The 12,383-nt window shown below is 38.9% G+C and overlaps 1 protein-coding gene across 1 annotated transcript in view; it reads left to right on the plus strand.

Annotated features, from left to right (window-relative positions):
• The first annotated feature begins 2,874 nt into the window (after positions 1-2,874).
• NCAM2 (neural cell adhesion molecule 2) overlaps positions 2,875-12,383 on the plus strand; it is a 230,660-nt gene continuing 221,151 nt past the window's right edge. Inside the window, 2 exon segments of the mRNA XM_024120057.1 lie at positions 2,875-2,906; positions 6,018-6,061. Of these exon segments, the coding sequence (XP_023975825.1) occupies positions 2,875-2,906; positions 6,018-6,061 (76 nt within the window).

Consider the following 12,383-nt stretch of genomic DNA (forward strand, 5'->3'; position numbering starts at 1 on the left):
TTGGTGTAGCCGGTTCACACGAGGAACTCCGGTCTGAAGGGCCGGGTGTGAGGTCTGTGCACGCAGCACCGTACGAGCGAGTGAGACTACACTAAGCACCAAGGAAAAAAAAACAAGGTTAGACTATATTACCTAGATCCTATTTTTATTCCCTGGGAATTGTTAATGGGCTTTGCCAGTGACAAATCTCCCCTCTGTCTTTTATCCTGTTTCTCATTGTTGACGGGCGAAGGTCTGTCTTCTGTAACTGTTCCCTGCTGATTTTAGGCCTGGTCATAACCCCAGGTAGAGCATCAGAACTTCTCCCCAGCTGCCTTTCGAAGTGTTTGGTTGTCTGCACACCTCAGCCCTAACCCTTCATCTCCCTGAGCGACCACCACTTGTCTAACCTTTTGGAGACAAAGGACACCAGACGATTTAGGAATTGCGGCCCAAATATTAGCAGGCATAATGGTCACATGTCAAATTTTTCCTAGAAATGAAGTTATCTAAGTCCTTTGCCTGCAGGGAAGTGTTCCCTGATGTCGAGGCTCACTGCTGGGGCTGAATCTCGCTGGTCACACTTCTCTGGTTTTTTGGAAGGAAAGCTTCAGGTCAGAGAGAGGTTCACACAAGCAGTCAAGGGGGTCCATTGTCCCAGGTTGTCTCTCTGGAGTTTGGGGCTTGGAGGCCTCTTCCCTCGAGTGTGATGTGCCCACAGAGTGATCCCTGAAACCTCAGGGAAGAATGGGCGGGGAGGATCACCAGGTGGGGTCTGTTCCATGTAAGAGTGAATTGACCCTGCGGCTGCCGGTTTCCAAGGTTTTTAAGTGTACCCAGTCTTCTGGCCGCAAGGGATGGAGGGCCAGTTTGGTGGGTGTGGGCGGCACCTGGTTACTGTATTCCGTGAGAGTTTCTCCTAGCTGGAAGGCACACTTGAGTTGTTCCATTTCAAGGGGGCTCAGGTGTCCCTTCTCTTGGGCTTGGGTAATGGGTCTACCATACATGAGTTCAAATGCACTGAACTTTAACTTATCTCTTGGAGGTAGCTGCATGCAGAGCAGAGGAATAAGGAGTAAGTTAACCCACTTTTCTTGAGTCTCCCGGCCTAACTTGGCTAAGGTTCATTTTAAAGTCTGATTGGATCTCTCTACTTTCTCTGATGATTGGGGTCTCCAGGCTGAGTGCAAGTTCTGTTTTTTGCCCGGGGAACTTGCCATCCCTTTTGTCACTTGAGGCTGGAATTTTAGGCCGTTATCACTTTGTAGGGATCCTGGGAGCCCAAATCTAGGGATTATTTCTTTTAATAATATTTTAGCCACTTCGGCTGCCTTTTCACTTCTAGTGGGAAACACTTCTAACCGTGTCCCCCAGCACCAAGAGATACCTAAAACTGCCTGATGTTCTTGGCATGACAGTGAAATCAACCTGCCAGTCTTCCCCAGGATATGCCTCTCAGATATGAATGGGCCTTATCTAGGGGCCTCTGGTGGGGGGGGTTCTGTGCAGATGGGGCATGTTTCAACTATCCGACTGATTATGCTTTTCATCCCAGGAGTTACTGTGACTTCAACTAACCAATTATATTGGGCTTCCTTCCCATAGTGAGTTCCTTGATGAGCCTCCCTAATGGCTTGACAAGCTGCAGTTTGGGGAAAGAAGTATTACACACGTTCATTAATTAGTCACCCATCGCTTCCTAGATCTCTACTGAAGCCCCATTTCTGGACTTTGTCTAATTCTTCCCTTGTATAGACTAGGGAGTAGTTGGATGGATTTGACCTCTTAGTATGAGGGGTAATTGCCAAGTTACTTTGGGCCACCCTTTTGGCAGCTGTGTTCCCTTTGTTGTTTTCCTTTATTACCTCTGCATTCCCTTTTTGATGACCCCTACAGTGAATCACTGACACTTTATTTTTGGAAGCTGCACTGCTTCTAGGAGTTTTAGTATGTTTATGCCATGTTTCACCTTCTTATTCTCTGCAGTAACCATACCCCTTTCCTTCCAGATACCCCTGTGTGCATGTAGGATGGCATACACATACCAGGAATCTGTGTAAACATTTAAGATTTTCCCTGTCCAGAGCTCTAAAGCCAGGTGAGGGCTATAAGCTCCACCTTTTGGGCAGAAGTCCCTGGAGGTGAGCTTTGTGCCTCTTTGAGTTTGGTTTAGGCGATTACTACGTATCCTGCCAGCCTTTTCTCTCTCTCATAAAGCTGCTCCTGTCTGTGAACAATTCCTCCTCAGCATTTTAGAGAGGCTCACTTCCTAGGTTAGGGCAATTGGAATAGATCATGTCTATGGTTTCTACACAGTGATGCTTCAGGGGTCCCATTTCTGTGGGTAGCAGGGTGGCAAGATTTAGCCTGTGACAGTTTTTTATGGTAACCACTGGGCTGTCTAAAAGCATAGCAGGAACTTGAATCAGCCATCTGGGGGAGAGCCATTCTGTTCCCTTAGAACTTACTTCCTCGTAAGTCAGTAAAGCCTCCTGGTGTGGAGTCCATGCAGTGATTGGCTGACCAAACGTTAACTTTTCAGCCTCTTTTAGCAGGGTTGTAGTAGCCACTACTGCCTGTAGGCAAGGACGCCATCCCTTAGCATTTTGATCTAATTGTTTAGAGAAATAAGCAACCACCCAAGTAAGGGTCCCCATTTTTGAGCTAATACCCCAAGGACAATTACCCTTCTCTCATGAATATAAAGGTCTAAGGATTTAGCTAAATCTGGAAGGGTTAGGAAAGGGGCATGAAGTAATGGCATTTTTAATTCTTGAAAGGTCCTTTCACATTCTGAATTCCATTCAAAATTATCATCATCTTTCCTTTCAACTTTTCATATAGAGGCCTAGCTAGTTAGGGATCCAGATATAGCAAAACCTGGCCATCCCCAGGATGGCCATCCCCTGGCCATCCCCAGGAAACCCGTAAGCTGTCTGCTAGTTTTAGGAGAGGCAAGGCTGCAAAAGGCTTCCTTCTTTTCCTGTGGTAGGCTTCTGTGACCTTCTGTGAGAATGAAGCCTAGGTGGGTGACCCTAGTTTGTGATATTTGGGCCTTTTCTTATATCCTTTATCAGCTAGGTGGTTCAGAGTGGTTACAGTACTTTCGTCAGAGGTCTCCTCAGTGAAGCTAGCAGTCAGAATGTCATCTACATACTGGAGGAGGGAAGCCTCCTCCAGGATGTAGATTTTTTAGGTTGTCTTTAGCTAAAGTTTCCACAAAGACAATGGGGGTGTTTTTGAATCCTCGGGGCAGGACTGTCCAGTGGTATTGTTGATGGAATACAGAAGAAGGCATCTTTTCAATTTAATACACATTACCGGGTTCTGGTGGACAGTAGAGTCCCAGCAGGGTATAGGAATTGGTAACTACTGAATGTATATTTTTGGTGGCTTCACTGACTGCCCTGAGTTCTTGTACCATCCAGTATTCTCCATCGGGTTTCTTTACGGGGAGAACGGGGGTATTACAGGATGATTGGCATGGTCCAGTAAGGGTGGTCAATTAGGCCCTGTATAACAGGGGCAATGCCCAATAAGGCCTCTCAATGGAAAGTGTACTGTTTTCTGTCGGACCATGGATGTCCAGGGTTTAGATGGACTATCACAGGACTGGCTCCCATAGCTTGTTCCACCCATCCCTAGGCCCCGACTTTGAGATTTACTCCTGGGAGATCAAGCTGCTCTGTCCTGGGAGGTTTGTCCTCAGCCATTAACATTATTATCTTGTGCTCCCTATCTAGGGGAACAACAGTCTTCAGTCTGTCTCCCATTGGGTGGATAGTAGCTCCCAATTATATAAGATATCCCTTCCTAGGGGTATAGGACATGGGGAACATGTGGGAAGGAATGGGTGAGAATATGTTCATCCAATTTGCATCCTAATGGCTCTATGAATGCCTGTTCTTAGGCCTTCCCTGATACCCCCATAATTTTACAACTCTTGTGACTGAGTTTGCCTGATCTGGTGTTCAGAACCAGTTAAGTGGCAACAGTGTTGACTAAAAATTTGACAGGCTTTTTTCCTACATCCAATGTCAGTCTGGGCTCCTTGGGGATCAACTGGAGTGCCAGTTTAGGAGCCCCCTGGCCCCATCATTCTTCATCTATTTGGACCATCTGCCCTTGAGGATAGTAACCAGGATCTGCCATTTCCATCCCCCTTCGAGGGAGTGAGGGCATTCTTTCTTCCAGTGTCCCTCTCTTTTACATATGGCACACTGATTGGGTCCTTATTTCCTTGGCTTGCTATCCCGGCGAGCCAGGGGTCACTCACTGGAGTCGAGAGTCTCCGTGGGCATTTAATTCAAATTCCTGTGTCAACCAGTTGATATTGGAGGGCAACAGCCACTAGGCGGGCTTGCCTCTGGGCCTTTTTATCCTCTGACTTTTCCTCCTCTACGTCTCACTTACTAAACACGTGGTAGGCAACCTCCACCAGGCAGGAGGTAGGGGTATCTGGCTGTATTTTCAGTTTCTGAAGTTTACACTTAATGTTGAGGGCAGTTTGGGAAATGAAATACCACCTCAGGATTGCATTCCCTTCCAATGACTGAGGGTTATTAGTATAGAATCGGAGGCATTCCTTGAGGCGCTCTAGGAATGCCAAAGGGTTTTCCATTGGTTGTGATTGATTGCCTTTTTCTTTTTCCAACTGACAGGTTTCTTTCCTGCTGCCTGGATTCCCTTTAGGATCATATTTTTATAATTGGGCAGCCTCTATTTTCCACCCCTTTCTCCATTGTCTCAGTTGTTATCTGGGACTGCTTGATTCTCTGGTCTGAAAATAGCATGACCTGCATTGTTTTGTTCTCTTTGTCTGCTTCCTCTTGGGCTTTTAAAAGGATTATGGCCTTTTCTTCCATTGTTAGGAGTACATTGAGGAGGCTCTGGATCTCAGCCCAGGTGGGGTCAGGGTCTGAAAGATTCCCCTAATCAGATTCAGGAACCCTTTGGATCTTCCCTCAACTCTTTATTATGACTTTTCTAGTTATACAGATCAGAAGTGGTAAACGGGAGAGGTATCGGGAACCTGCTCTATTGAGAACCTGCCTCACAAGGAGTATTTTCCTGGTAGGTTGTTGGACACCGGCTGGTAATGAGTCCCATTTCATATACTTACTGGACAGGGTTCTGGGAGAGGGGACTGGTATGGAAGGGACCCCTTGGGCCTGTGACCCAACTCGGGCTATATGAAGCAAATGGCTAGGGAGGGAACAGTAGGAGGAGTGTTAAGGAGGAGATCAAGAAGGTCATCAGGGAGCCGGTCAAGGACTGGTGGAAGGCTTAGTCTCCTTTGATATTACCTCAGTGGAGGAGAGCCCACATCCCTTTCAAAGGCCCGTGCTCTGATACAAGACCATAAAAAAACTAGACATAGGGAATTTCATCCCATTACTTTTGTCTCTGGCATAGTAGGTCCAATTGCAAAATGATGATATAATTTAGAGATCCAAGTACTGAGGGGACAGTTGGAGTGATTTGTTGGCATGCCAATACTACAAAATTTGATCCAAATAGATTTTGGTTTGGGAAATTTGGAGCCAGCATTAAACTGTTAATTGATGCCTCAACGACCAAAAAAGGAGGCATCCAAGTGCCCAAACCTTAGCCATCGTCCTGCTGAAGCTTGAGCATGTCTGTAGTCTAGTGCGTGAGTGCAGGCAGAAGGGCCACAGTCAGTCCCATCTGGGTTGTCAAAATTTGTTACCAATCCCCTCCCCCAAAGCTCCAATGAGTTGATCCCCAATAAGAGTCCTTCTTCTTGATGTTGCTTGTGCAAATAGAAGAGATCAAGTTTGTTTCAGAAAAAAAGGAAAGCTTTATTCTTTGATCAAAGAATGTAGAGGCGTGAGCTCATGCTCTATAGTACACACTCTTTGCAAAAGGCCGTTGGTGGGGATGCTTTATAGGATTCTTGTCAGCAGGGGAGGGGGTGGCATTCTTGCCTGTTGGGCACAGCTGTGTTGCTCAGGGCGCTCCAGATCAAAGTGCTGGGTGCAGCATTTCTGCACAGGATCAGCCAACTGAAGCGTCAGGTGCAGCAATTTCACACTGGGAATTCTGGTCTGAAGTGCCAGGTGCAAGCCTTCTGCACAGGGTACCCTATGAACAGGTGAAATTAGACTAAGCACAAAGGAAAAAAAAGGTTAGACTTCATTACACAGATTCTATTTTTATTTCCCAGGAATTGTGGGCTTTGCCGGTGATATATAGTCCGTTGGAGAAACAGATGTGTGAACAAAATTGAGTATATGTTAATTGCTACTGGGAAATAGTACAGAAACTCAAAACAAACAACCTTCCTCAGTTTTACATTAATTTTAAATAAAATAGCAATAAGTTGACTTGAACAGGGAATATAAAGTTTTTATAAATTGCATATATTTATATAATTGCATATGAAGAATTTCTGCTTATTAAAAATTATAAAATACTTATTAACATACATCACTGTAATATTTTAAGTGCTCTAAGATAAAATACTGCAGGATTTTAGAAGACATTGAAGTGTGTGGTTTACTGCCTGGAGGAGGACTCATATAAGTCTTTAATAGAAAGTAATAAGCGTGCCCTTAGAGGAGAAAAAAGAGAAGGGGTCTAATGAATAAGAAAAAACAATTCAAAAAGAAATAGGAAAATAGAGCCTATTTGCAGAGTTTCTTGATATTTAACTATTGTGTGTGTTTTGTTTTGATTTGATTTTTCTCCCATACTTGGAATGTGGCAGGAAATAAAGTTGAATTAAGTCATATCCAGCTTGTTAAATATCTTTCATGTCATGTGTGAAAGTTTGCATTTTATTCTACACATTGGGAAATATATTGTACTACGAATGATAAACATGTTGGATTGTCACAACCCAGTGTTGACCATATTTTAATGTGCACATGGAACTGTTGGGGGTCTTATTAAGTTATAGATTATGAAATAAAACCTGAGATCCTATATTATAAACAAGTTCCTAATTGAGGTCAATGGTTTTGGACTGGCAACTACATTCTATATAGCAATGCTTAGCACCTGGAAGCTACTTAAAATAGAAAATCTTAGGCCCTACATCAGATATATTGAATCAAGATTTTCAGGAATGGGGCCAGAAGCAAATAGAAACAAAACACATGCATACATAAACACTCACACACACACACACACACACACACACACACACACAAACACACACACCCTCGGATTTTTCTGATAAACCCAATACCTGACCTTGTTCAATTTTACAGATCACTCACTATACCAGGCTATCAGTGGTGAGAAATAAAACTATAGCAATGAGGATGCAAAACAAAAGCAGATTTGAGAGATATTTAAAGGAAGAATGAGTTGAACTTTATGAGTAATGAGAGGCGAGTGTGAGAGAACTTTAGATATTTCTGTTTTTTTCTGGCAAAATAGATTCAATAGATGATAATAGGATAATTTACAGTAAAGATTAAGCATGGGATAAGACAGCATATCTTGAGTTTTAGTATGCTGACTTTGAGAAATAGAAAAGTTTTTTTTTTTTAAGTAAAGAGGCATAATAGCTATTAGCAAATATGTTTCTAGACCTCAAAAATGATGATAGGGAAATAATACACATACATACACATTCTGTCTATAATTAATATATAGAAGATGGAATGGTGGGCAAATAGAAGCTGACTTTTGTTTGAGGGCTTATAATAGCCCAGATTATACTGGGCATTATTATTTTTTTTAATGAAGGGTATAGGAAGTAGTTAAGATCACAGACACTGGGCACAAATGGCTGGATTCAAATCTGACTTCACCATATACATTGGACGAGTGACCTTTAGTAAGTCCTGACACCATCCTTTGCCTCAATTTTCTTATCTTTATAATAGGAATGAAAATATCTACTTAGTAAGACTGTTTAAGGATTAAATGAGATATTTTAGGTACACTGCTTAAACCAGTGCTCTGCACATAGAAAATAGTATTACATATGAGCTCACAGTAGAAGAAGGTATACAGAATTCCAAGAAAATAAAATAAGTAAAAGATTACTAAGAAACACAAATATTTAAGGTGTATGTGGAAAAAGAGATGTAACCAAAAAGACTGAAATAGAAATACCATAATCAGAAAAGTGAGTCGAGAATAAATATGTAAGGGATCAAGGAATGGGACCATTAAAGACAAAATAATCAGCAGTATCTCATCCTTTATTAAATCAAATAAAAAAGAAATCTGAAAATTGTTATTGGATTTGAAAACTAGAAGTTTGTGGTTGACCTTAGGAACAGCAAGCTTGTTAGTTGAATGGAAAATAAAGAGTAATTTGTGATAGAATAAAAAATGGGGACCTGGAGTGTTTTTTCTATTTTTTCTTTCTTTTTCTTTTTTCCTTTTTTTTGGGGAAATAATGTAATGAAGCAAAGTAGAATATACCATAGTAATTTGAGAGACAAGAAGCAGACAGATGGTTTTTCTCTTTATATTATTTGGCTGTTCTGTTTTCTTTTTCATTTGTTTCATTTATTATTATTATATTTTTTTAGGATGGGAAGCTGTAGTGTCTATAGTTTAACAGGAAGACGTCAATAGAAAGAGAAGCATTAAGGAGGTAGACCAGTTGCTCTTAAAAGGACCCACGTGATCTAGCAACTGAGACTTTATTTTCCTAATTTTGTACAGGAAGATTGAAGACAATTGAGTTCAAATATGAAAAAAGTACAATGATGAAAAGGAATTACACTAAAATGTTTAACTTTGTCTTGGTTAACTTAGGTGAAGCAATTTATTTAAAAAATAGTTTTTTAAAAAAAGTTATTTATTTATTTTTTTGGCTGCATTGGGTCTTCGTTGTTGAGCATGGGCTTTCTCTAGTTGCGGAGAGCAGGGATACTCTTCTTTGCAGTGCGTGGGCTTCTCATTGCGGTGGCTTCTCTTGTGGAGGAGCATGGGCTCTAGGCACGCGGGCTCAGTAGTTGTGGCGCACGGGCTTAGTTGCTCCGGGGCATTTGGGATCTTCCCAGACCAGGGCTGGAACCCATGTCCCTGCATTGGCAGGCAGATTCTTAACCACTACACCACCAGGGAAATCCCTAAAAAAATAGTTGTGATCAAATGTTCACAGTCATCAGAGTTCCTAAAACGTTTGATGACGGAGTATTTCTCTCTTAAATGTTCCAAAAGTTCTGAATTTTCTTGAACATTGTAGCAATTTAAAAAAAATCAATTAGATCACACATAGACTGTTTTAATATATGGACATGAAAATTTAATAATAAAAAAGTGAGTAATTAATAAATTACATACATAATTTTCTTGAAGTGGGTACAGTTTAAAAATGGGTACAGTTTTCAATGAAAAAATGAGGAAATCATATTCATTTGATATAATCAGTAATTTATAAGAACCTTTTATGAGTAAGACTCTTTGAGAGTTTTTATAATTATTAGATATCTTAATTCTCTTAACTCCCTTGATGTGGAAGCCAAGGGAAAAAATTTCTTGCTTAATAAATGTTACAAGTCATCCTACAAAAATAAATCAGTGCCTTAAGTTATCTGTGCATGTCTGTTAGAATTTTAAGTGAATTCAACTCTGCTTTGTGTCAGGCATGTAGTAGACTAATTAAGTTGTCAGTTTTAAAATTTCTGCAGGTGATAAACTGGCCATTTTCAATGCCACTGTTAAATGTTGTATCAAATTACAGTGGGCTCTCTAGGTCCCTTGATGGAACTTAGAAATGCTAATCACTTCATTCTATTTATATTCCTGTAAATTAAGAAAGTCCCCTTTGAATATCTGCTATTTAATCTGCATGCTTACTTAAATTACAAATATTAATTTAAGCTTTGTTATGATAGCAGTTTTCTTTGTTAAAATGTTGTCTATGTTCTATTTTGAGAAGTAATTTTCATTTTTGATATAAATTATGGCTCCATAGTTTTTCCTCTATTCCTGAAATGCTTTACGTTGGTGACGCTTGTTTCACTGAAGCAGAAAACCTTAACATCTTTGACTTTTTTCCCTTTTTCAGTAATGTTCTAATTGATCCAGAGATAACTCCTATTTTTACTTTTTTTGTTACATCCATTCCTACCTTTCCATGTTCTTTGCCACCAGCCAACTCAGATACTCATCATAACATACCCTAAATTTTCTCCTAAATTCGATTTGTCAGCCATCCTATCTTCTGACTAATCTTTACTAAATGCCAATTTTGTCATGTTGATTTCTATTTATAAATAATTAATGGACAAAAATTTAAGTCCAGAAATTTTACCATAGCATTTGAGATCCTCCAATGTATTTTCAGAACTATTTCTCCAAAACTATTTCTCCAATATTACCAATATTCTACATGAGATCAACTTCATCTATATTGATCTACTAATTATTCCCTGAATATTCCTTGAACTTTTTTGCCTTACCTGGAATGTCTTCCCTCTTTCTGTCCTTTTATTACAGCATCCATTCCAACTTTTTTTTTCAAGTTTTATTGCCCTCTATGCAGTATTCTTGATCATAAATCTCATAATGGTCATAATTGATAAACATCATCTTGTTTTATCATTCTTCCCTTTATGTAGTGTTGTTGCCTTACCAAATAAATTAGAAATACTTTGACATTAGGAATTGTAACTTATTATTTTTGTATACCATAGTATCTAAAAAGAGTGATTTGAAAAATTCATATATTCAATAAATACTTATTGATTTTGGTAAACAATTTTTAATTTACCCAACTCTACATTTAAGGTTATTATTACATATATTTCTTTGAGGATAGTTCAAAAAAGACAGATTTATCATGCCTCTAACTTTTCAGGCTATGGGTTTAAAATGATTTCTTACTTTAATGAGAATCTCTTGTGAAGATACTGACTATCCAATCCCAATTCTAATACAAAAATATGATTTATTGATTGGTTTTAAGTAATGCCATCATTTAATCAATAATGTTGCTAATATCAAGTGACTCAATCTGTATAACATTATACCTTCTCAATTTTCTTCAAAGTTATTATATCTATTCCAAATACCTAAGAAGAGTAAAATATCAAAATTAGATTTTTCAGCATCAGTGAATGCCATTCTATTTTTCGAATTCCACCCAATCCTATATAGAAATTTTGATTAGAAATATTTAATATATTTTTTTCTAAATGACGTAAAGGCTCCACATCACATCCACTTTCATTTGTTGTGCCTAAATTGAAACATCAGAAATGAATGAGAGATTAACTGGGTAGATATAAATATATCAGTCCTGCCCAGCTTTCTCTGAATACAACTTTTGGCATTAGAAAATTATTTCATTTTCTTCTGACATTTGGGTCCAAAATGAGTCTGTTGGAGGTGGCCACAGGTCAGGAATGATCACAAGAAATGATGTTAAACCCCTAGAGCAATGATTAAGGCATGACCTTAAATTTTAGTTCTTCAAGTTTTTCCTAATATGCACATGTTTTAATGTATCTGTAGAGGTCAATTAGAGCAAATATAGCCTTTGGGAAATGTATTAAACTAGAGAATTATGTTTTATTTTTATTATATACTTTTAATCCCTGATTTATAGCCATGTGCCCTGACACCAAAATGCCCATAAAAATATGGTCTTGATTAATGGGTGAATTGATAGTTTGTACTGAATAAAAAATTTGCCAAGTATTTTAATATAAATTAACTAATAAATTTCAAGCTTAATTTCATTTTATTGCAATGAATGTAAGTTATTTATTATACCCATCAGCAAATCTGCGTAAAATTGTTCAGAACTGTATTTGACTTTTAAAATGCCTACATCTTTCAAGTTTTGTCTTTTCTGTAAACTCCAAAGGTCAAAGGTGGGAATTACTTAAGTAATAATTGGCAGACATTTCTCAAAACCTCTGATATCTTTAAATTCAATTTAAGTCAATGAAGTAATTCCAAAATTTTATATTGTCAATACTTTCAGTGTTCTGTACCTAGTGTACAATAAGCACTTGGTAAGTGTTTGTTCACTATTCTGCCATGCATTTATATATTATCAGTTTAGGAGAAATAGAAGTGACGGTGATGAGCTTTCACTTGTAAAAATTCACATTTAAATATAGTAGAGAAGTGAATATCATTAACAACAATGTACGTTTCATTTGTTTAGTGAACATGTCTCTGGATCAAAGATATTTATTTTTTGATATTATAGATGGAACAATCCAATAGTGTTTCGTAAATTTATTGATATTTTAGTTTTATTTTGAAGATAGAGTGTAGCCAATGATGGGGAGATAAGAGAAAAGGAGATGAAGGGAAAGGAAATATTTTGAGCAAACGCACATTGGTGAGGAAGTGTGAGTCAGTGGGGAAGCGGGGGATGATTAATTGTAGCTGTCTATAGCCATAAAAGCATTAAGGAGTAATTGGAAATAAACTTGGAAAAGTTAGTTTTCTTT

The sequence above is a fragment of the Physeter macrocephalus genome, chromosome 1, assembly GCF_002837175.3.
Source record: "Physeter macrocephalus isolate SW-GA chromosome 1, ASM283717v5, whole genome shotgun sequence".
Classification (NCBI taxonomy): Eukaryota; Metazoa; Chordata; class Mammalia; order Artiodactyla; family Physeteridae; genus Physeter; species Physeter macrocephalus.